The 24938-nt window shown below is 40.0% G+C and overlaps 2 protein-coding genes across 3 annotated transcripts in view; both read right to left on the bottom strand.

Moving 5' to 3' along the window:
• The window catches only part of LOC118150490 (uncharacterized), a 53539-nt gene that overhangs the window by 19869 nt on the left and 8732 nt on the right, over positions 1-24938 (bottom strand). The gene's annotated exons all lie outside the window — the stretch shown is intronic.
• Positions 1686-4011, bottom strand: LOC100400527 (melanoma-associated antigen C3). 2 transcript variants are annotated; one of them, XM_008990697.6, is made up of 3 exons: positions 3917-4011; positions 3386-3479; positions 1686-3077 (listed from the first exon to the last, which is right to left on the bottom strand). In XM_008990697.6, exon 3 carries the CDS (start codon positions 3007-3009, stop codon positions 1804-1806), a length of 1206 nt encoding a protein of 401 aa, XP_008988945.6. In that variant the 5' UTR covers positions 3010-3077; positions 3386-3479; positions 3917-4011; the 3' UTR covers positions 1686-1803. The 2 variants fall into 2 exon arrangements, with proteins under 2 accessions (XP_008988945.6, XP_017824634.5); XM_017969145.5 differs by having other exon boundaries at positions 3954-4011.

Here is a 24938-nt window from a genome sequence, read left to right as displayed (position 1 = left end):
GTCTCAAGAAAAAAAGAAGTGTGAAAAGAATTAACAGGCTACGGCCTTCCTCAAGCTAGGTGGGGACAGTGTGGGCCTAAATGAATTCAGATCAGGGCTCAAGTCGCAACTTTGCCACAGTCCAGCCACGTAATCTTGGGAATTTATCACGCATCATGAGCCTTGGGTTCTTCATCTGTAAAATGGGTTTGATAAGCCCTGTCTTGTAGAATTGCAGGAATGCATGTAAATGTGAGTAAAATGCCTGCCACAGTGCCTGGCATATATTGGAATTGTAATAAATCGCAGTTGTTATCAATGATTATAACACCAAAGGTTGCCACAGTCTTTTGGGCAAAATGCAGCTCTTAGTTTTCTTATTCAAAACATCTCAGAGAATATGTAGGTGAATGCGTCTTGGAAAACCAACTTAACCAAAACTTTGATTTCATAAATAAAACTCAGTGCATTTTTTTCTGAAAGGTTATACTGTATAATTTGCAAGAGGGAAGGCATCTTCAGCTGGAATGCAACTCAAAGATGCTAGAATTTGAGTCACAGACCAACTCCTTCACATCTTCCCCACTGCTCATCCATCCAAACCACTATTTTTATTTATCCTTCACTAATAATCTAGTCCTTGCTTACAGGTTGCTCACATTACATTCAAAATACCCTAATTAAATGTCTTTCAATGGAGTGGGAGCTGGCTCTCCCAGGCCAGGCAAATAAGTGCCAGCCTAGGGGCTTCTGAGCAACACTTCAAGGGATTATCATCCTATTTCTCAGGAAATCCTTGCAGATGATGGGTATCAATCACCGAGTTCTTGCACTGTGTTAAAGCTCACCAGTTAGAGAGCTGCAGGACACCTCCCATTACTTCCCCATGTGGGGACTCCTCTCTGCCTCATCCTTCACCCAGAGGGAACTGCTCAAGTAGCTTTCCATTCCAGGCTTTTCTCTCACCTTCTAAGAGTCTGGCCCCTGCCACCACCCAGCTTCATGACAATCAGCTCCCACAGAAGCAACTGCAGTTTCCCAAAGCTCAAAACTGCCTTAACTCATTTGAAGGTTCACATCCGGAGTCCCACTTCCCCAGTATTTTTAAGATGTTCCTTAGATTATAGGGAATATCTTACCACCTTCCTGACATGGCTTCTCTCCTAGACTCTACCATTTTATGGGTAGAGATAAGTCTCGCTTTTCATAGTGTCCCCACTACTAAGAGCACCATCCACAAGTAAATGCTCAAAGAATGTTTAGCAAATAGCCACTGAGGCTTTTATTTATTAAGATTGAATTTCTGCTGCTTTCTTGAATAAGCCAAGCAATTCAAGGTATGAATCTTTAATTTGGAAGCGCAACACAGTAACAGGATAAGGTCATGCGAATATATCAACCATACTTTATTTTGTTCCACCAGTTAACTGCAGAGTTATTTCACGTTTTAAAGAAAATTCTTACCGAACATCACAATATACTGTTTCGGTTCACAGAATAAGACAGGTTTTCCCTTTTTTCCTTATGAAATATCACTCTTTCTCTTAAACCAGACAAACAGCAACACAAGTGGAAATAATAATCATAAACTAAGATTACAACTCAAAGATGTTAGAATTTGAGTCAAAGACCAACTCCTTTATTGGAAGGAGAAGCATTTGTAAAATACACCCCCACACAGACACACTAACTGTTAAACTCTAAGTCACTCATATGAAACAAGAACACAAAAAACACTGTGGTCCCTCTGGCTCCACTCTGGCCCTCCGCTGCCTAGAACCTAGACTGCCCTCTTCAAACACAGGGAAGACTGTGCCTCAGACTTCACTCAGGACAGAAGTTGGAGGACACGACACTGGGGCTTGCACTGGCCATGGCAGTACTATCATCTGCGGTGTCAGTCATGGCCTGGGCTCTGCCTTCCACATCTTTCAAAGCATCCGTGTGCCAGGACGGAAAGGAATTAGGGATGGTAGCGGATAGCTTGTCCAAAAACTCTAGGACTTTTCTCTTGCTGACTTCTGAATGGGCTCTTGTACCCCACAAGAATTCGTAATGTGGAGGAGCACTGTTGGGCACCTCCCGGTACTCCAGGTACTTTCTCTGCACCCAATCTTTAGTGAGGAGCTCTCTCGGCTCCCCATATATAAAGTGCTCCCTCCCAGGATACACCCCTATTGCACACAACACTTCCCAGATGGCCTCCTCGGGGACACAGTTGCCCTTTATGAAGATCGTACTGAGAATAAGAATCAGGAGACAGTTCTGCGGCATGCCCTGGTCATCAAGCAGGCTTCCCTCACAGGTGAGGTCTAATGTGTCTTCAAAGAAATAGCAGTGGTTCCCAGGGTCCATATCAGTCAGGGAAATGCCAAAAATTAGCTCTATGAACTGATGGGCTTTCCCAAAGATCATAGGAAAATAGTCCTTATATTCCTCGGTGACAGTAGTCAGCATCTCTGCCTTTGTGACAGGCTCCTTTTTTTGATACTTGAGGAGAAAAAACTGCACCAACTCAGTCACTTTTTCATCCAGCACATACCTGCTCAAGGACTGACTATCTGGGAAAGCCTGCCATACAGGTGTTTCCTGCTCTTCTTCACTGCTAGACTCCTCCTCCAATGGGGTCCACAAGAAAGGGGAGGAGCAGGAGTTCAGAGAACTCTGGGGAGGATTCTGCAGAGGACTCGGGGGATGATTCTGCAGATGACTCTGGGGAGAACTCTGTGGAACACCCTGGGGAGACATCTCAGGAGAACCTTGCGGAGGAATCTCGGGAGGACTCTGGGGAAGAGGTGGTATCCCAGCAACAGGCACCTCCTCATCTTCTGAAGCACTCAGAAATAGAGTACAGAGTGAGGATGAGGACGAAGAAGAGGAGGGGAATAAAAAGTGGAAAGAGGAAGAGGAGGAGGCATCCTCCTCTTCCTCATCTATGGAATCCTGTGCCTCTACCAAGTCCTCTATCACAGTCGGGTTCTGTAAGTCTTGCTCAAAGCCAAGGTGTGAAAGGTTTGGAAAGAGAGGCATAAGGCCTGTTGTTCAGGAGCAGCAGGTAAACGTGTGAGCAGGAACGGAGATGATGGGATCCAGCACGCCTGAGGGAGAGAGTGACAGTGTGAGTGACCTCGGCTGAGAGAGGCACACATAATTGGTCTGACAAAGGCGGCCTTACATCTCTCCTTCTCTTAAAGTGGTCCTCTAGGGCCTGACAGGTCTCCTGTCTTCCTAGGGGGGTTGTTCCCTGGGAACCTGTAAGAGGATGTGAGGAAGCAGCTCGGGGCACAGCTGGTAGGCAGAACCCCAGGCTTCGGGACTGACAGTAGGTGGTTAGGACTGGGTGCTGCCGGGTCTGCTCTGTTTGTGGGGGTAGGACCCTTGGTACACCATCAGGGTGTGCACTCACCTTGACTCCTGGCACTGCCTGGGCCTCCTCTGCTGTGCTGGCTTTAGCAAGTGCAACTGAGACCCAGTTCGTCACCACCTGGTTCCTGGAGCGCCTGTAAGAGGAAGTGAAGGAGCACCTCAGGCTAAAGACTGCAAGCAGAGGCTTGGGCCTCCCAGGGCTGACAGCCGGGGCTGGCCAGACTCCGAGAGCCCCACAGCTCCGGACTGCATGGTCCCCTGAGAATTTAATTAGCATTCTCACCGCTTCTCAGAGAGGGTCAGGCCCCACCACTCTGCCGGCCTGAGGCAAAACCTCAGAGCAACCTCCACATCCCTGAGAGCAGAGGGAGGTAGTGAGGAGGCAGCCACGTCCCATACACTACCACGGGGCAGTCGGGGCAGCCTCACATCTGCTCTGAAGCACATGTGACACTTCAGTCCTCCCTCTTATCCCCAGCAGGGCCTGGGACTCTTGTCTCTGCCTACCGGAGGCAGCTGCCTCTGCTGACTTGCCGTGGGACACTCAGACCAAGGCCTCCCCGTCCCTTACCTTGAGGACCGCCCATTTCTGACTTCCCTCTGCTGACCTGACTCCAGAGTTTTCACAAAACGCCGCAGGTCCTTCGGACTCACAAGATGGAGGCCGGCAAGCACATCCGGGAACCTTGCGGGGGTTGACCAGCGCTGAAGGCAGGGGCAGCGTGGGGCGGGGCCTCCTCTCTGCGGAGGAACCACCCCGCCACCTCTCTGCCTCCTTCCACCTTTTCCTGACCACTTTCCCCAACTCCTGCTCCACTTCTTCCTGCCCTCCTCAGCGCCCCCGTCTCAGTCCATTATGCCGGCTTCCCTAACCCCCTCCAACCCCTTTCCATCCAGCTCCCGGTCCTCTTTCACAGATTCCTCCCTCTTCCCTGACCCCTCTCATCCCTTCCTGCCCTCCTCCCTGTCTTCTCCCACACCATTCTGTCCGCCCTGACCCCTCTCTCCCCTTAATGTCCACCTCCCCGCCCCTTCCTAACCTTTCCTGTTCACCTTACACCCCCTTTCACTATTTATTGCCCACCTTTCCATTCCTTCCCACCCCTTCCTATCCACCTCCCAAGTTACTCCGACCTCTTCGTGCTCACCAACCTGCCCTCTTCCACCCTTTCCTGCCTACCTCCCCACTGCCTCACACCTATTTCTATTAACTTCCTCACCCTTCACCCACCTCTCCCTGCCCACATTTCCGTTTTTACCTCTCCAAGTCTTTTGTCTATGGGTGTCAGCAGGGAGTGGCTGGGCGACGCTTGGGCCTCCCCTCCATGTTGGGAGGTCACTGTCCTTCCACAGAGTTCTCATCTTGTTAGTTGGCCAGTCCTGGGGCTCCTCTCTCTGCATAAGTGAAACTGCCCCCCTCAGAGAAATCTTTCCCTCCAGCTGACTCCCAAAATGGAAGTCAGAAAGCTGTACATCTGGGGACCCTGATGGGCTCCGCCAGAGCTGGCAGCAGGCACAGGGACAGGGAAGGGCCACTACCATCCTTGGTTGTTCCCTTCCAGCCTTCCTCAGAGGCTGTGCCTGGACTCTTGAAACTGCCTGGACTCACTGACTCTGCATCTGAGTCTTTCACCTCCGAATTAGCCCCTCCCATCCCTGAGACCTGCGAGGTGCAAGAGAGGTAGCGACGCATTCAACCACCGTGGGATAGGGCCTCCCAGGCCCCAGGCAGGGCTCCACTGCCCTCCGTCTGAAATGGGGTGGAAAGGCCCCTCAGTATTCATTACCATATTATTCCTGACAGGGCCTGCACTCCCCACTTGTCCTGTCCAGACAGCAACACTTCTTCTGTCATCCACTAACATCCATTCCAAAACCTACCACTTTAAGTACTGCTGTGTGTGAAATTAATATAATCTCTCGCCTAACGTATGTCAACGGCTTCCTTAGTTTTGCTTCTTTTCCTTCCCTTGTCCCAGAAAAATCCATTGTCTTTTCAGCAGCCTGTGAGTGATCCTTTTAAAAACCAATACATTATTGATTTTTTAAAATACACTCATCAGATTTAGCTATTATGTGAAGTTATACGTATTTTGGCAAATGCATGGAGTCCCATATCTACCAACCAAATATTATACCAACCACTTCTATCACCCTTAAAGTCCCCTGCGCATCTCCTTTGAGGTCGATCAAGGCACTTCTCCAAAGACTCTGGCAACTATACTGTTTTCAGTTCACATGATTTTAACTTTCACAATTTGTCATATGAGTAGGTTCACAAAATACGGATTTCAAAGTGTGGCTATACCATTTTTCAGTTCAAGTATCAAGGAATGAGAATTCCTCTTGTTCCATATCCTCTCATACATTTAGTATTTTATATTTTCAGATGCTAGCCGTTCTAATAAGCCTGTATTTGAATCTCATTTCGTTTTTGTTTGCATCTTCCTAATGACAGATGACGTTGGTCATCTTTTTATATGCCTTTTGCTGATTGGTATATTCTTTTCAGTAAAGTGTCAGTTCAAATCATTTGCATCTTTTAAAAAGTTAATAGACATCATTTTTAGAGCATTGCTAATCCCAAAATACAAAGAGAAAACTTATTTCATCAAAGTTATAGAGTTCCCACATATATATGCCACCCCCAATTCCTGCCCTGCCCTACGCACACACACACAGTGTCTCCTAGTATTTATATTTTGTATTATTACGGCCTGTTTGCAACAACTGATGGGCCTGTGTTTATACCGCATTATTAGGTAAAGTTCACAGTTTACATCAGAACTCACTCAACGTTGGGGATGCTACAGGTTTTGATAAGTGTGTAATGGTGAGCATTCATCATTACAGTATCACACAGAATTGTTTCACCATCCTAAATCTCCTGTGTGCTTCACCTATCAATTCCCTTTGCCTCAAACCTAACCCTTCAGCCTCTGGAAACCAGATATTTTTAGTGTATTCATAGTTACCTGTTCCAGAATATTGTATGATTGGAATCATACATAATGTAGCCTTTGAAGATTTTATTCTTTCACTTAGCCTTATGCTTTTATGATTCCTCCAGGTCTATCCCACTAACAATGACTGAAAGTTCCTGTTGCTCAACATATGGGTCAATATTTGATGGTTCGGTGTTTTGAATGTCAGCCGTTCTCCAGGGTGTGTAGTGCTATCTCCTAGTTGTTTTAGTTCGCAATTCTCAAATGGCATATGACATTGAACAGTTTTATATGCTTATTTTAAATTCCTATATATTCATTGGTTGTGTACCTGTTTATGGTTTTCATCCACTTGAAATTGGGTTGTCTTCTTATGGTTGGATTTTCAGAGTTCTGAACATATTTAAAGGTATATCTTTTATCAGATACGTGTTTCACAAAACATTTATTCCAGTCTCTGGATTGTCTTTTCAGGATCTTAACAGTGACTTTTCAGAGTTGAAGTTTTTCGTTTTGACAAAGTCTGATTTGTCTCTTTTTTCTTAGATAGCTGGTGCTTTCTGTGTTGCATCTGAAAAAGTCATCATCAAAATTAAGGTTACCTAGGGTTTGCACTCATAAGTTTAACCACATTTTGGTGTTGCATCTAAGAGCCAGCACCAAACCCAAAGTCACCTAGGATTTGTCCCCATAAGTTTGACCAACATGTAAAACTCTGATAAAATATGTTTGCAAATACATGAATCATTTCCCCATAGACAAATATGGCGAATAATAATTATTATTATTAAATAATAATAATTTCCTCTGTTAATGTGAGATAATTAATTGGTGAAATATTTTAGGGAAAAAAGTCAGTAACATTCAAAAAATATAAAATATTCATACTGACTCAGTTTCCTCATTAAAATGCATTCCCTATAAGTAATTATAAGCACTTGTTCAAGAATTTATGCTCAGAGATGTTGATTGTATTTATATAAATTATAGCCACAAAAGATAAACAAATATTTGTTCATCAAGAGGAGATTTGTTCAATTCATTATTGCATAGAAATCACAAGTTCTCACTAATCTGTGGGAGCTAAGAATTAAAAGAATTGATCTCATGAACATAGAGAGTAGAAGAATGATTACCAGAGGCTGGAAAGGGTAGTTAGTGGGTACAGCAGGAGTGGGCATGGTTAGTGGGTACAGAAGTATACTTAGAATGATGAATTGGACCTAGTATTGGCTAGCACAACAGGATGACTATAGTAAAAAGTGATTTAATTGTGCATTTAAAATAACTAAAGGAGTATAATCGGATTGTTTGAAACACAAAGGATAAACTCTTGAGGTGATAGATACCCCATTTGCCCTGATTTGACTTTTAAGCATTGCGAGCCTGCATCAAGATATTTCATGGAATCCAGAAATATGTACATACATCTACTATATGTCCACAAGATATATAAAAAAAAGTTAAAGAAACATTTCCATAAGCAGAAAACAGATTAATTGTCCCTCTCAGAGCACCATATTCTCTTGATTTCCAGAAGCAGTGACTTTGGTAAATGTAACTTTGGTAGGTCATCCTTGGTGAGAACACTCTCTTTCATGTTGGTTTTGTTGGGTAATTGTGATTACGCACTAAACCAAAGATTATAGCTTAGTCAAAATAAAGCAATAAATGTAGTGCACACACTGAATTTGGCATTGTGAACAAAATGAGAAGCAGTGAACAGACTGCAATTATTCAATACCCAAAAATTCCAAATTGCCGAATCTTTTTTGCAAGTTAAAGAAATATTTCAGGAATTTCATTTATACAAGCAGAATGTCAAAAGCTGTCCATGATAATTACTAGCTTTGTGACCTTGAAGTTATTTAACTTCTTTCTGATTCATTGTTTTATATACAAAAGCAATGATAATAGTATTGCCACATAAAGTGGTGATGAAACTTCAATGGAATTGTATATATAATGACTTGATCACAGTGTCTGACACATCAACTATGCTCAAGAATATTGTTAGTATTCCATAATCATTACCTCGTTACCATTATCTGAACTCTATAAAGAAGTAAAAGATATGGTCCCTGTTCTTCAAGAGCTTTGAATCAACCTTGGGAGAAAATTATGTTAAATTGAAATAATAGTTTTTGTCTACACTTCAAATAACTAAAGAAATAGTAAGCTTGAGGCGTACTATTAATTGTAACACAAAACACATGGAAAATCATTGCCCTGGCAAGTCAGAAGGATATGGCTTGGAATAATTAATACAATACTCCCTTGAAAACTTTGTTTTATTCTCTCTTGCATCTGTTACTTAATATCCATGTCTTTAAGCAAATCACACTACTTCTCCAGGCCTGGTTTTACCCACCTGTAAAATGAAGTGATCAGAATTTTCTAGAAATAACCTTCTAGGAGCCTTTGTCAGAATTAGGGAATGATTCAGACACGAATAAACAGGCATCAGACCACAAACTTAGAGGAAGTTATTAAAGATGGAAAGTATCACATGTATCAAGGATAGAGTGAATAAAACACAATGTTCAAATGGGAAAATACTGGAAAACGAAGCAGACAATTTCGTTTCTGGAGGCATTTGAATATCTTTCTAAGAAGTTTGGACTTCATTTCATATGCAGTGGGCAGAATTTTAGGAAGATGAATTCATATTGGTAAAAAAGTATTTGGGCCAGGAAATTGGCAGGAAATAAAAACAGCCGTGAAGTCATTATCATAGTCTGAACCTAGGCTGGAACTAAGTGAGCAACAGGAAAATATAAAGACAGTCATGGAAGGTATTAGGAAGTGATATGCACTTGATTGTTGACTGGATAGAACTGACATGGTAGAGCTGACAGCAGATGACAGAAGATTGGAGGTAGGGAACTGCTGGTTTGGAGAAAGGGGAAAGCGATGAATAATTAAAGCTTAGAAATGTTTGACTTTTTCAGTCAAAAACGTGATCCCAGTAAACATAGACCAAAGACAAGTAGAGAATAGAAAATAGAAGAAGGTTTAATAGAACTGTGAAGTTGGGAGTTATCTGCATAGAGATGGTAGCTTAAATAAAATTAATAGGATAAATCTCCAAAAAGACATTAGCAAATGATTATGCACACGCAGTACAGTCAGCTATATTTTTAATTATTCAAATGAAAGGGGCATTATTTAGCTAAATTGGTGAATGCAATAAAATTAAAATACTACACCTTAGGGATCTAGAATGAGAATTTTTCACTAGGTATTTGTCTTCATTATTTTATTGGCTAAACTCGATGTCTTAATTTGCGTTCCTACAAAAGTTAACCCTGAGGCAAAGATTTAACTCTAAGTTAAACTTAGCATTAAAACACTAAGTTGTTTATTTGGGCAGTCATCACAGAAAGCACGGAAGACAGTGGGAATAGAGAAAGGGAAAGGAGGCGAGTCACTATGTCGATGATGAGGTTACTACTGCAGGCAAATGGGACTCCATTGCGTTGGCAATCCTCTGAGAAGCTGTGTAGATCATGTCTCAGAATTATTCTACCAAGGAGTGAGGAAGCTGGGATATTTATTTCATTATTTCTGTTCCTCATTTTTTGAGGGTAGCTCCTGGGATGATACTGTTACAGCACTTCCAGTCTGTCCCCATCCAGGGTGGTCAGAGAACACTTCCAAATGGAGAGAAGAATACGTACCTGTATTGTAACTCTTCAGGAGACTCCAATGTAAGTCAAGGTGACATGAGTGAAGTGCCAACATCTGCTAGAGACAATTGTTAGTGTTTGTATGTTTTACCCACGTAAAACTGACACAGAAATAAGATGATAACAGCATTTGTCTCGATAGCAAGAAATCTCATGGTTATGTTGTAGTCACAAAAGGTAAGATCATTGTGGCTTTTTAGTTTTTAATGAATGTTTGTAAGATACCCACTCAATAAATCATACAATCAAATGTACACTTTAAAAACATGTCCATAACAGGAGTCCATTTTTTTCTTTGAAAATAAACACAAATGTATGGATATGTTTGCGTGCACACACGTTAAAGCATCACAGTAGTCTGTAGTAACATGTTCATACCTTTTCTAAAAAAAGATTTTCTCTTAATATCAAAAGAAGCCATACTTAGATGATACACAGGGTTGTGGAGTGTAACAACACTGATTTTGTTTTGACATGTGTTTTAGTTCCTTTTCACACTGCTAATAAACATATACCCAAGACTGGGTAATTTATAAAGGAAAGAGGTTTAATGAACTCACAGTTCCACATAGCTTGGGAGGCTTCACAATCAGAATGGAAGATGAAGGAGGAGCAAAGGGACTCCCATATATAAAACCATCAGATCTAGTGAGATTTATTTACTGCCAGGAGAACAATATGGAGTAAACCACCCCCATGATTCAATTATTTCCACCTAGCCCCACCCTTGACATGTGGGGATTATTACAATTCAAGTTGAGATTTGGGTGGAGACAGAGTCAGACCATATCAACATGACTTTATTGGGTGTGGAGACACAGAAACAATTCTCCCAGGGAAAGGAATATAATGGCTTCCTTACTGGCATCTGGTCATGATATTCTGATTGTTGCATGCCCATAAATGTTAGTCACAAGCTGTAGAATAGCTCAGAGATTATGATTCTGACAAGACATCTATTTAATATTAGTGTTGCCCCAGAGATAAACAAATAACCATCCTTTCCTCACTTGTTAGGCTGGCAATCTGCTAGCCTTTCCTGACAAACTAAAAATAGTTTTCCACAAAGTGAGAAGAAAATGCCTTCATGTGAAAATGGAGCTTCAAGCAGTATAATCACTCTGCATATAAGTGTGATATCACTCAGCTGAAAATGAAGCACGGCCACAGTTCACAAGCAGTTTGTGTATTCATTAATGTGGACCAGCTGGCAAGATACCCTGCCAAGCCCCCAGAAGACTAAATGTGGAAATAATTATTTACCAAGGTAAAAACTGACAAGGCTGCTATAGTGATGAATTGACACACATGGAGCTCATAGAGGATGAATTGCAGTAAGCCTTGTTTCGCTACAAAATGCTTAATATCCACATAATTTGATTTATAATTTTTTTGGCATATTGGTTGATCCATATGTCATATAATTTGAAGGACTCCATTGAAGAAAAATGAGATAAAAAAGAGTCAAAATGATATGTCAAAATGGAATCCAAAGTAATTCACAAAATAATAGAAAATCAACATGTTCATGAGGCAGTATGACCACTAATCTAGGACTAGAGCATTAAGAAATCATCACAGAAGGCACATGAAAACAGACCGTGTAGGGATGTTTTATCAATCCTAAAGTCTCTTCAATAAATGCTATTGAACATTTATGAAGAGTCAACTGTCAAAAAGCTACATTCTCTGAAGCAGAAATCAACATTCATATGTAAAAAATGTACATATAGAAAAGCAAGCTTTTCTTTTGAGGACAAATTATCTCTGGGTATAAATATGGCATGCTGAAAAACATGTATATCCAGGTCGCCAGTGAAATCTTTCTTTTTTTTAACTTATGAAACCTTTGTGATTAGCACTACTGAGTAAAATCAACATATTCATTGTGATGATAGCCACACAGGTGTTTAAGTATTTTCATTTAATTTAATACAGTCCACTCATTCATCTCTTTTAGATCATCTATAAGTGTGCTGTTGTCAACAAGAGGATGGCTTCACCTTCTGATGCTTATAACACTTTTGAGAATTACAGAAAAGTTACGGCTTCTTTAATCTCTGAAAGTCAATCAACCCTAATTATAATTGACTGTGGGAAACGCAGGCACCTTAAAAGAAGTTTTTCAAGCTTAGATTGTCTCCAAGCATTGTAAGGCAACTAAATATCTCGATGATTTAATTTCTCCAACCCTGGCTCCTGCTTCCCAAATAGGAGCCATAGTTCTCAGGAGCCTGAAATATCTCAAATATTGATTGCAATTCATTTCCTCCTGAGAAAAATGGGTCCAGGAAACAATTATTCACACTTAAGAAGTACAGTAATCAAAAACATTTAAAAAACAAAATTTTTTAAAAGAAAAATTTGTTTGCAGATTTTTTGGTGGAATATCATATCACCAGTCTTTCCTTTTCTCAGCTACGAGGATTTCATCTACACTATTATTACCTCAAAACATAGCTATAGAGAGAATATGTATCTGTTTTTAAATATGCTTTCAAAGAATTATACAAAAATGTTAAAGGTTACAATAATTGATAAGAGGATATGGCTCAGGAGAAAGTCCATAGAAAATTTAAAATATATACAAATGTAAGAAAACTAAAGATAAAAACTAGAAGAAAAGAAATTCAAGCATTGAATTGTTTGTAATATAAAGGATAGGTGCTTAAGGTGATGGTTACACATTTACCTTGATGTGATTATTATGCATTGCATGCCTATATCAAAATATCTCATGCAATCCATTAGTATATACACCTATATGCACCTACAAAAAATAGAAATAAAAATTAAAATTTGAAATCTAAAAAAGGCCTATGATTATAGGAAAGAGGGTAGAAGAGAGAGGGAGGGTGATTTAGCAAAATACTGTTGGATAATAGCGGCCTGAAGTCCTGTTAAGTACATTGCACTGGAAGTCCACAGAAATTGGATTTTAATTTAGACTCTGTGCATCTAAGCAGACAAAACATTCACATCACCGCTCTGGTCTTTGTTTCTCAATCAGCAAAATGATGGAGTATATAGAGTCAGATTTTCTTTTCGACTCAAAAGAAAATTTCTGATAATAGAAGACTTCATTCATCAAATGCCTGTTTCATGAAGAGCACTGTAAAGGGTTGGAGATAAATAATAGAAAATAAAAACTTCCAGCCACCGAGGATCTTGGTCTGATGGAAATTGACAAGAAATCTGGCCTCAAGGTGGGCCTGGTTTTGAGCCGGGATGTGCCAAAAGCTCTGTTCACTACTGGATTACTTAAGAGGGAGTAGCTGCGCACCAGGAATGGTAAGAAATGGCGTCAGAAAAGCAAGAATTACTGCTGAGACGCTGATAGGTCTAAGTCACAAGTTTGGCACAGCTTCATCATCCAATTTGCCATGCTAGAACAGAGTCTGGTTTGAGCTGATAATGAGGAGCTTCTCCAGTTTTCAGTGGAGGAAAAAACAAGAAAAGGTTGAGAACATACATTTTGACATCAGAAAATCGATTAAAACACATTAGTTGAATGTGGAATGTCATGTCATGAAAAACTTTCTTTTTCTTTAAGTTCTCTTTTTTGAGGGGAGAATTAAACTTGACAAATAGGCCTAAAATGTTACAAAGTAGTATTCATATCCTTTAGGTCAATCATTTGACATTCAGCAATCAACTGATACTTGAGAGTCTACTGCTATGTGCCAGGCAGTTGTCAATACGCAATAGTAAAAAAAATAAAGTTTCTGCTCTGCTCTCAGGGATCTCGGGGGTCTAGTAAAATTGACCATTATTTATGTTTTATACTGAGTAGCTGATAATGCATTTTAATTACCATTGAAGGTAAAGTACTATTATCCTGCTTTACGTAAGAGATGAAAAAGCTCTCCCAGTAAGCTTCTAGCTCTAGCAGCTAGAGCAAAGGCAGAGCTAAAGGCATCTGAAAGTGTAACATGCAGACTGTCACCTGACACTATTTCCTCTCTTTAGTCGGTGGAGAATTCTGTACTTTTAAGTAATCTTGGAATGACATCTTCCACGACTGACCCTTCCACACATTTGGAGTTAAGCAGGGTGCGTCAGCCTGGGCAGAGGCCACAAGCTGAAGGTTCAAATGCTCAAATGAATGTTTTTTAATCGAAAAGAGAGCCTGCTGCTTGCCCTGTAGAGGCAAGCCTTCAACCAGCAGATATGATAGCTCCAAGACCTGTAACGCTGTTATGTAGAGCTACCTGCCCTACCCTGCTCCAACACACAGATGAAGACAGGAAACAAAACACAAAGTTTTCACTCACGTCATTGACTTTGCTAAACATTTTAAATGCAAATCCAGTTTTGCGTCTTATGTAAAATATCTGCCAAAACACATTTTTTTTTTTACAAAATGAAGTCATTAATATTGGCAAACTGAACAACATTTGATCCAACCATACTGTTTTGCTTGCATCTGTTTCCTTTGTGTTGTTTTTCTTTTTCGCTAATGTGTGAAGCAAAGTCCCTACCATTAAGGCTGCAGACGTGGAAGGCAACATCTATGTATCATAAAATGCATCATGAAAATATAAACCCTCCCATAATTAATATATAACTGCAAACTTTTTTTTTGAAATGGAGTCTCACTGTGATGCCCAGGCTGGAGTGCAGTGATGCGATCTCAGCTCACTGCAAACTCCGCCTCCCAGGTCTAAGTGATTCTCCTGCCTCAGTGTCCCAAGTAGCTGTGATTATAGGTGCTTGCCGCCATGCCCCGCTAATTTTTGTATTTTTAGTAGAGACGGGAGTTTCACCACCTTGGCCAGGCTGGTCTTGAACTCCTGACCTCAGGTGATCTGCCCACCTCAGCCTCCCAAAGTGTTGGGATTACAGCTGTGAGCCACCACGCCCAGCCTACAAACATTTTCAAATGTAAGCCAAATAAAATACTTCAATTAGAGGAAATGGTTTAAATGATTATTTGAAAACAAAAATGAATGCTCGAGATAAGCCAAAGGAAAGTGTTGCATAAAAAGTAGAAGGGAAAGGGTACAAGATGATTACTTCGATAAAAGCGGCTTGTCCTGCTTGATGTCCTTGTGGAAAAACAAATAGATTCATATATTAAAGCGTTCTCCCAAATGAATTCCAGCTGTACCAATTGATTCTTAGAAGAAAGCTGAGGAGACCATATGTAGAATCTAAGGATGAACCCGTAATAAGACTTCAAACCCAGAATGATAATCGAAAGATAGATACAGAAAACTCTGCAAATAAATATCATCAAATTTATAAACAAACTATAGAGATTAAGCATATCTAATTGAATTCAATAGTAGCATGTTGTGAAACTATAGTACAATGTCACAGGCAGGATATTAACATTGATAAAGTCAGGGTACAAAATAGTTCTATCACCACAAAGACCCTGGCGATTTAGTCAAAGGAGAATGATTTCTTTTCCTTTAGTTATATATCTAATAATCGAACTATTGGGTCAAATGGTGGCTCTGTTTTGAGTTCTTTGAGAAATCTCCAGACTACTTTCCACAGTGTTTTGTCTAATTTACATTCTCATCAAACTGTAGAGTCACTGACAGCCTGCAACCTGCACATAGGATAGCTGCAGGCACCAATGTACAACTCCAATCTGTAAGAGCATCCATGTGGGCTGAACCCAGCAAAGTCATAGCAGCGAGGTTGCCTGACATCTTGGGAGACACACTGCCTACCCCAGTGTCTGTGGAATACCAGATATGAAGTTAAAAGTGATCATTCTCCAGCTTTAAGATTTAATAACTGCCCAATTGAGTTTCAAATTTGCTTGGAGCCTGTTACTCATTTCTTATGGCTTATTTCTCCCTTTGGGAATGTGTAATCTATACTTGTCTTACCATTGTATCTTGGAAGTAGCTATCTTGCTTTGATTTTTCAGGCTTACAGATGAGTTTGGACTTCTAAATTGATACTGGAAGTTGTTAAGATGTTGGAACTATGCAGATGGAATGAATGCATTTGTATATGAGAAGGAAATGAATTTTGGAAGGTTAGGGGTAGAATGTCATGATTTGAAGGTTTGTCCCCTCTGACACTTATATTGAAACTTAACCCTCAATGTAATGGTGTTAAGAGGTAGGGCCTCTAAGAGGTCATTGGGTCATGAGGGCTCAGCCCTCATGAATGGAGTTATCTATTCATAGATTGATGGGTTATCATGAAGCAGGTTAGTTATTAGTTATTATAAGAGTGTTCTGTAGTTCTCCTTGAAGAGGTCCTTCACCTCCCTTGTAAGTTGTACTCCTAAGTATTTTATTCTCTTTGTAGCAATTGCAAATGGGAGTTCATTCATGATTTGGCTCGCTAGTTATCTATTGTTGGTGTATAGGAATGCTTCTTCATTGGAGGAATCTAACAAACCCTACATTTATCCATGTGGCCAAAGTTAACTTCAACTCTCAATATAATGTTGAAAGAATGGAAATTAAGTCCTCTAGTCTTGCTTCCCAAAAACAGTAATTTCAGTCTAATCATAAAACAATCAGACAAATTAAAATAGAGAGTCATTCTACAAAATACTCAGTGTACTTCTGAAAACTGTCAAGTTTATAAAACCAAAGTAAGTCTGATAAATGGTCACAGACTAGTTAAACATAAAGAGATATGAAGAAAAAATGGACTACAGTATTCCAGATGACATCCTTGTACAGAGAATCATGTTAGGCAAAAACTAAGGAAATTTGAATGAAATATGAAATCTAGTTAATTGTAATGTATCAATATAGGTTAATTAGTTACAAAAATCTGTCATACTAATAGAGGTGTTAATAATATGGGACACTGGGTCTGTGTATATGGGAACTCTATATTATCTTTGTAAGTTTTCTGTAAATCTACAACTATTCTAAAGCTAAAGCTGTATAAAAATAGTAAGCAGAAGCAGGATAATTAGGGAAGGAAACTAGAATTCAAAGTAATATTTTGATATTGTGGGTAGTTTTCTTTACTTTTTTTCCTTCTCTGTCTTCCCGCTTGGACTTAAAGGCATATAAAACTGAAGAATTTCACATGATATAGAGATAAAGTGTTCTAAGGAAAGGCCTCCAATTTACTTTTCATTTTTTTCTAGGAAAACTTTGTGTTTGAATAAATAGGATAGGAGATTCCTAAAAGACAAAGAGAACATGAGAAATTCCTTTCTTCTTCCAGGTTTGCCTCCAGGCAAGCCAGCCCCATTCGTGAAGGTGTAATCCTCCAAGGAGAGCACTAGCAAGAGCTGGTCAGGCATCTAAAACTCTGAGTAGGAACATCCTTTTCTCTGACAAGAAGATCGTTGTTCCGAAGGGGGTGAGAGAAAACTTCTCTGTTATTTTTCTCTCCCCTCACTATTTAGCCAGGGAGGGAGCAGATCATTCAAAGTAAGTGGATGGCATAGTGGAAAATACTAGAAGCCCACTTGCTAGGGAGAGTACCAGAAAGAGAGTCAGAGAATATAGAGGACTGTGGTAGTCATTTTGGGTTGCCATAACAAAATATACTGACATAATGAAAATATAATAATATTCGGGATTAGGTTACAACCTATGAGTTTTGACATGGGAGGTTCCCAAACAATAAAGTCAATATGAGAATGAGACTGTATCAAATATAATTGATGTTACTGGATCAATCCAACCTTGTCATGCAGGAATCTTTTTTTCTTTTTTAACTTGAGAGAAAGTCTCACACTGTTACCCAGACTGGAGTGCAATGGTGCTATCTTGGCTCCCTATAACCTCTGCCTTCCAGATTCAAGCAATTCTTGTGCCTCTGCTTCCTGAGTGTCTAGGATTACAGGTTCGTGCCACCATGCCCAGCTATTTTTATTTTTATTTTATTTTTATTAGAGATGGGGTTTCACCATGTTGGACAGGCTCATCTTGAATTCCTGACCTCTGGTGAGTTACCCTCCTCAGCCTCCCAAAGTGCAGGGATTACGGCATGAGGTATTGTGTCTGGTCAGGAATCTTAACATAAAAAGGGCACCATCGTTTGGATAATTGAAATAGGAGTAAACGATAACCAAGGTATCAGATTAACTTATTTCACTTAGCAACATGCTTTTTATGTTCATCCCTGTCTTTCCATGGCTTGATAGGTCTTTTCATTTTATGGCTGCATAGTATTCCATTGTATAGATGTACCCCAGTTTGTTTATACTGTTGATGGGAATGTACACTGATAAAACCACTATGGATAACAGCTTGGAGATTCCTCCAGAAATGAAAACAAAGCTACCATACTATCCAGTTATCTCACTCCCAGGTATTTACCCAAAATGAAGAAAATCAGTCAATGGAGAAAATCAGTACACTGAAGAGATATCTGCACGACCCTGTTTGCTGCAGCACCATTCACAATAGCCAAGATTAGGAAGCAACCCAAGTGTCCATCAGCAGATGAATAGATAAAGAAATTGTATTACAATGGAGTACTATTCAGCCATAAAAAACAATGAGATCCTGTCATTTGTATCAACATGGATGGCACTGGAGGTCATTATGGTAAGTGAAATAAGCCAGGCACAGAGAGGCAAATTTCACACGTTCTTGCATATTTGTGGAAGCTAAAAATCAAAACAACTGAATTCATGGAGATAGTGTAGAAGGATGATTACCTGAGACTGAGAAATGTAGATGGGGGCTGGGGGAGAAATGAGGATGTTAGAGGGAAAAAACAGTTAGAGAGAATCAATAAGACCTAGTATTTGCTATCGCAACAGGATGTCCATAGTCAAAATGATTTAATTTTACATTTTGAAATAACTAAAAGAGTATAATCGGACTGCAACACAAAGGATCAATGTCTGTCCTGATGGATAACCCATTTACCCTGATATGATTATCACACATAGCAAGCCTATATCAAAATATCTCATGTAACCCATAAACATATGCAACTACTATGTAAATGATTATTCATTCAGAGAGTGATGTTGCTGCTTACCAGCCTAAATATTACCTGGTATTTATCCATCCAGATGTCCACTCTGATGGGGTTCCCTTTGTTGGTGACCTGTTCCTTCTCTCTAGCTGCCTTTAATATTTTTTTCTTTCATGTTGACGTTGAAGAATATGACAACTATGTGACTTGGGGATGCTTGTCTTATATAGCATCTCACAGGGCTTCTCTGGATTTCCTGAATTTGAATGCTGACCATCCAGTAAGGGCAGAGTAATTTTTGTGAATGATACCCTTAAATTTGTTTAACAAGTTGCTTGTTCTTTCTCCCTCCCTTTTAGGGATGTCAATGTGTTGCAGGATTGGTCTCACTACATAATCTCAAGTTTCTCAGAGGTTTGAGTCATTATTTCTTATTCCTTTTTCTATATACATTTTTTCTGACTGAGTTGATTCGGAGAACTGGTTTTCCAGCTCAGAGATTTTTCCTCTGCTGAGTCTATTCTGTTTTTAATACTTTTAATTGTAATATGAGATTCCTTAGGTGAGATTTTAAGCCTTATCAGCTCTGCTTGGTTCCTTCTTAAAATGAAGATGTCATCTTTCAGCTTTTATATCATTTTATTGGATTCCTTAGATTCCTTGATTTTGACTTTTTACTGAATCTCAATTATCTGTGTCCATATCCGGATTCTAAATTCTCTGTCATTGTAGCCATTTCACCCTGGTTTAGAACCATTGCTAGAGAACTAGTGTGGTAGTGTGGAGGGAAGAATATGCTCTGGTTTTTGGAGTTGCTAGAGTTCTCGTGCTGGTTCTTTCTTATCTGCGTGGGCTGATGTTCCTTTATTAATTGAATTTGCTATAAGTTGAATGGGTTTTTTATTCTTTTTACTCTTTGATGCCTTTGAGGGTTTGACAGTGCTGGGTTCTATCAAGTGGCTTCATGTCTGAAAGATTTTAGTGGGCAAAAGCTCAGGTCAGGACTCTTGAGCTGTGCACTCCAACTTTGGGGACTGGTACCAAGCCCACATCATTGTTCTCTCTCTCTCTGTGAGGTAAAGCAACTGCTGTGCTACAGATGCTGAGGTGTTCCCTGTCCACTGACAACACTCTGATGGAGGTTGTTGTCTAAAGCGCTTCACTGGGGCAGCAGCAGCAGAGTCTATGCTCAAATGGGCATACCATCGGCAACAGTGGAACGGCCAAGCTTATCGATAGATGAAAATACATAAGTTTCCTAGGTATAAAGTCAACATAGAAAAAAATGAACTTTATTTTCTTGTGGCAAAAATGAATTTGAAAATAAGGATGGGCACGGTGGCTCATGCCTGTAATCCCAGCACTTTGGGAGGCCAAAGGTCAGGAGTTCAAGACTAGCCTGACCAACATGGTGAAATCCCATCTCTACCAAAAATACAAAAATTAGCCAGGCATGATGGTGGGTGCCTGTAATCCCATGTATTCGGGAGGCTGAGGCAGAAGAACTGCTCGAACCTGGAAGGTGGAGGATGTAAGCTGAGATAACACCATTACACTCCAGCCTGGGCGACAGAGTGAGACTCTATCAAAAAAGGAACAAAAGAAAGAAAGAAAGAGAGAGAGAAAGAAACAAGAAAGAAAGAAAGAGAAATAAAATATAACCTCTAACCTATCATTCCAAACATTAAGTACATTAAAAATTTTTAAACAAAAAAATTAAAACATTACAGAAAAACTGTGAAAATGTTATTTAAAATATTAATGAAGACCCACAAGAACATAAAATAAAATAAATTCATGGGAATGAAGTTCCAATAGTTTGTGTTAAAATGGAATCTATAGTTTAATCGTGATCCCAAATCAAAACAACAAAATGCCTTTGGACATGAAGGCATGTATGAATTACCTGATTCTTTTTTTTTCTTTTTTGAGATGGAGTTTCGCTAGCCTCTTACCCAGGCTGCAGTGCAATGGAGCGATCTCGGCTTACCACAACCTCCACCTGCTGAGTTCAAGCAATTCTCCTGCCTCAGCCTCCTGAGTAGCTGGGATTATAGGCACGCGCCACCATGCCCAGCTAATTTTTTGTATTTTTAGTAAAGACGGGGTTTCACCATGTTGACCAGGATGGTCTCGATCTCTTGACCTCGTGATCCACCCACCTCAGCCTCCCAAAGTGCTGGGATTACAGGCGTGAGCCACCGCGCCCGGACTGAATCACCTGACTCTAAACTATGAAGACATGCAAATAGCAAAGCATAGTCAAAGCACTCTTGAAAACGAGCAATCTGTCCACCAGATAGTAAGAATTACAAACAAGCCGTTGTAACAAAGAGTTTGAGATCTGGGTGCATGGATTAACAGATAGACCAATGGAACTGAATGGAAAGTCCTGAAAAACAAAACCAACAAAACATGTCTAAATGCAAGCTTAACTGATTTAAAAACTTTGCAGCTTTAGAACAGGAGACTGTCTTGTTAAAATACTATCAGTGGAATAACTGAATATCCATATAAAAAACCTAACGTAAGTGGAACCCTTTTTCATATTATTAAAAAAAATGCAATTACAGGGAAATTCAAAAGCTACTTTAAAAATGTTTATTATAAATACTTCAAAAACACAGAAATGCACAGAATAATAAATAAGTCTTCGTATAGATTATCTTTTAGTGGGTCAGCAGTATGAGTAAATCAGAGCATCAGTAAGGCTAGAGTTGAAAGAACTGAAAGAGGTTGGGGTCATTGGTCACTTCAGTAACAAGAGGAGTGAGATGATATGAGTCAAAGAGGAACAGACGAGATGGCACTTCCTCTCTTCCCCTTGTCTCAGCCATAGAAGGCCTAGCTGCTTTCACAAGCCTTTGCTTTTTGAGGGTAAGACTTGGATCTCAACAGTAGCTAGGGAAAGGCTACCCGGGACAATGATGGATTTATTCCCCCTCTTACTTGACCAGTCCTCCTGCTGACCATTGGAACTCTGAGATTTCAAGACATATAACCCGAGCAGTTCTATTCCAGAAAGTCATGACGGAGGGATGTTGTGTTGATGATAGACACCCTGACCAGGTCCACAAACACTTTACTGACTTCGTGGCATTGCCAGGTTGCTGACCTGATAGGCGTAGAGGACTGTCTCCCTTTCCACATGGATAACAGCTCCACATATTTCCTTTCAACAATTCTTACTCCTGACAGGACCCTCAGAAAGATTCAGGAGCCCTAAGATTCCAAAAAAGGTTGACTTGTGGCTTTGCCAGAGATTTCCCTGAGGATTAGAGTTCTCTCCACCCACTATGGCCAGGATCAATTCAGCTGTTCATGTGCTGACTTCCTTCCTTAGCTTTGTTGCCACATCCCAGGGGCAGATGGCCTCTGCTCATAGCCAGGATTGGTGTATCAAACCTCAGAGCTCAAGGTGGAAACCCACAGATATTTGCCTAAATAAATAAAACTTTACAGAGCAGTTAAATTTGATGTATGTATCTAAAATTTTTATTTAATTTTAAATTCAGAGATGCAAGTGTAGGTTTGTTACATATCCCCTTTTTGTGATTTCCATTGAGGCCAGCATTAATAACCTCATTTTAACTTGATTGCCTTTGAAATAATCCTATCTACAAGTCATGTCACATTTTAATTTTAAAAATGTAGAATTTTGCAGAAGAGGCAATTGAACCTATAATAGTGGCAAAGGCAAGTGTCACAGATCTATATGTATATCATTATATCATTACATACGTGTGTGTATACATACATGTGTATATACAAAATAGCACATCTATCTTTATAAAAGCCAGAAATCAAAAATCATCTTTCAAAATTTACACAGCCACATTATTACTTGTGGAAACTTCTGAGTAGGAGGCTGAATTTTGAAAATTTTAAAGGAAAAAATGCAATTTCTATGTATTTTTGGAATTTTTTGCCACAAAAATACATGTGCTATTTACTTTTAACTAAAATACTGAGATAACCCTAAGAAAAGCAAGAGGAGTACTGTAGTAGTCAGATTAAGTGAAAGCAAGCTGATGGAACAGAAAAAAATCTCCTGAAAGTTAAATGGCTTAACACAAGTTGATTTTTGTACACATAAATTCCGGTTTGAGTTGGCAGGGTGTTATGGGCTGAATTGTGCCCCCTCTCCCCAAAATGATATATCCACGTCTTAACCCCAGTACTACAGAATGTCATTGTATTTGGAGACAGAACCTTTGAAGAGGCAATTAAGGTAAAATGAGATTTTACGGTTAGGATCATATTCAATATGACTGGTGTCCTCATAAGCAGAGCAGATTAAGATACAGACACACAGACTAAGGAACAACCATGTAAGAATTCACTGAGAAAGTAGCAATCAGCAAGCCACGGAGAGGCCAGGGAAGAAATCAAACTGGCCAACATCTTCACCTTAGATATCTAGCCTCCAGAAATGTGAGAAAATAATTTCTGTTTTTTCAGTCACCCAGTTTGTGGTATTCTGTTATGGTATAATAGACTAATACACAGTCCATCCTGGCTTTCGCCTGACCCAAGAATCCAAGCTGCTTTCCACTTGTAGCTCCACATCACAACACATGTCAACTGCTCAACAGAAACAAAAGCACGGGAATGATGCACTGGCTTCTAACTATAAATGAACCACCCAAGAAGGTGAGGTAGACAAATGAAAATGGGCACTTGTAGTTTCTCCCATATGTTATTATGGTGCTCAATTAAAACCAACTACTATAATTTATGACAGTTTCTTCATTTCTTGGAATTATTTCTGGGAATGTCAGCATAGCCTTGAAATCTTCCAACATTTTCTTGCACCAACAAAGTGACTCGTGGTTTTAAAAACAAGATTACATCCTGTTTTAAAACAATTTTGTAAATCTTGGCAGGGAGAGTCAACCTTATTCCCTCAATAGCACTTTGCACTGTCCTTTTAATAAGCTATATAATTTCTTTAGGCTGACAATACTCTCCTAGTTTTGGTGTATGATAAATAATCTACCTGTGAGCCTCGTCACCCTCCATACGATGGAACATTCCTGAACAGCTATACATGTGCCTGTGGCACACTGCAAAAAAAAGATTTTCCTGTGGGGCAGGTACACAGAAAAGAGACAGGGGAAGGATGTTTAACTATAACTTTTTTTTTCTCATCAGAGCTGGCATGTCCACAAAGTACCCTTGTTACCTCCGAGGCAGGTTTCAAGATTTTTTTGTTTTTTTAAAAATTCGTCTTCTTGTAGAACATTTGCAAAGTGATTTCTATAGTCTTTCCTTATCTACAAAGTTTATTAAGGAAAGATTGGCATTTGATCACCTACAAAAGCTCATTCATCTGTATTTGGGTTCAGTGCCCTGTTTCAAATAATGCATTTTATTAAAACCCTACTACAAATATCAAATAATAGGATGATTTAAAATAGGCTATATCTACCTTAGGCTTACATCCCTAAAACAAGTATATTTTGTAAAAAATTAGATTTTACTCTGCAGTCTATTTGGAAATATGTTGAGAATGTGGTGAGGATGCCCAGCATATGTATGGAAATGTCACTATTCAAAGTGTATATTCACATCAAAGTTTGTTATCACAGAGGAGCCAGGGAGAGGGATGGATCAGTCAGGGAACTTCTGCAGAGACAAAGAGTGGTCTATGTTAGCGGAAGGGTCGATGTCAATGGCGTCTGGCACTGAGAGCTGGGTACAGCCTTCAGAGTGGGAAACACGGTGACAAGTTAGTCAGCAGGCCAGGTTCCATAGTTGCACGAGAGCACACGGGAGATCGAAAGGACAGTGCTATAACGTGGGAAAGTCCTGGGGCTGGACAAAAGTACTGTGTTCAAGTGCACAAGAGCTGCAGGACACCTCCCATTACTTCCCCATGTGGAGACTCCTCTCTGCCTCATCCTTCACCCAGAGGGAACTGCTCAAGTAGCTTTCCATTCCAGGCTTTTCTCTCACCTTCTGAGAGTCTGGGCCCCGCCACCACCCAGCTTCATAAAAATCAGCTCCCACAGAAGCAAGTGCAGTTTCCCAAAGCCCAAAACTGCCTTAGCTCAGGGCATTTTTGTTTGAAGGCTCCAACTGGAGT

This window comes from Callithrix jacchus, chromosome X, assembly GCF_049354715.1.
Source record: "Callithrix jacchus isolate 240 chromosome X, calJac240_pri, whole genome shotgun sequence".
Lineage (NCBI taxonomy): Eukaryota > Metazoa > Chordata > Mammalia > Primates > Cebidae > Callithrix > Callithrix jacchus.
This window is presented reverse-complemented; position numbering and strand designations above follow the sequence as displayed.

Coding starts and splice junctions, on each gene's coding strand:
- LOC100400527 (XM_008990697.6), bottom strand. CDS start 3,009: ATGCCTCTCTTTCCAAACCTTTCACACCTTGGCTTTGAGCAAGACTTA.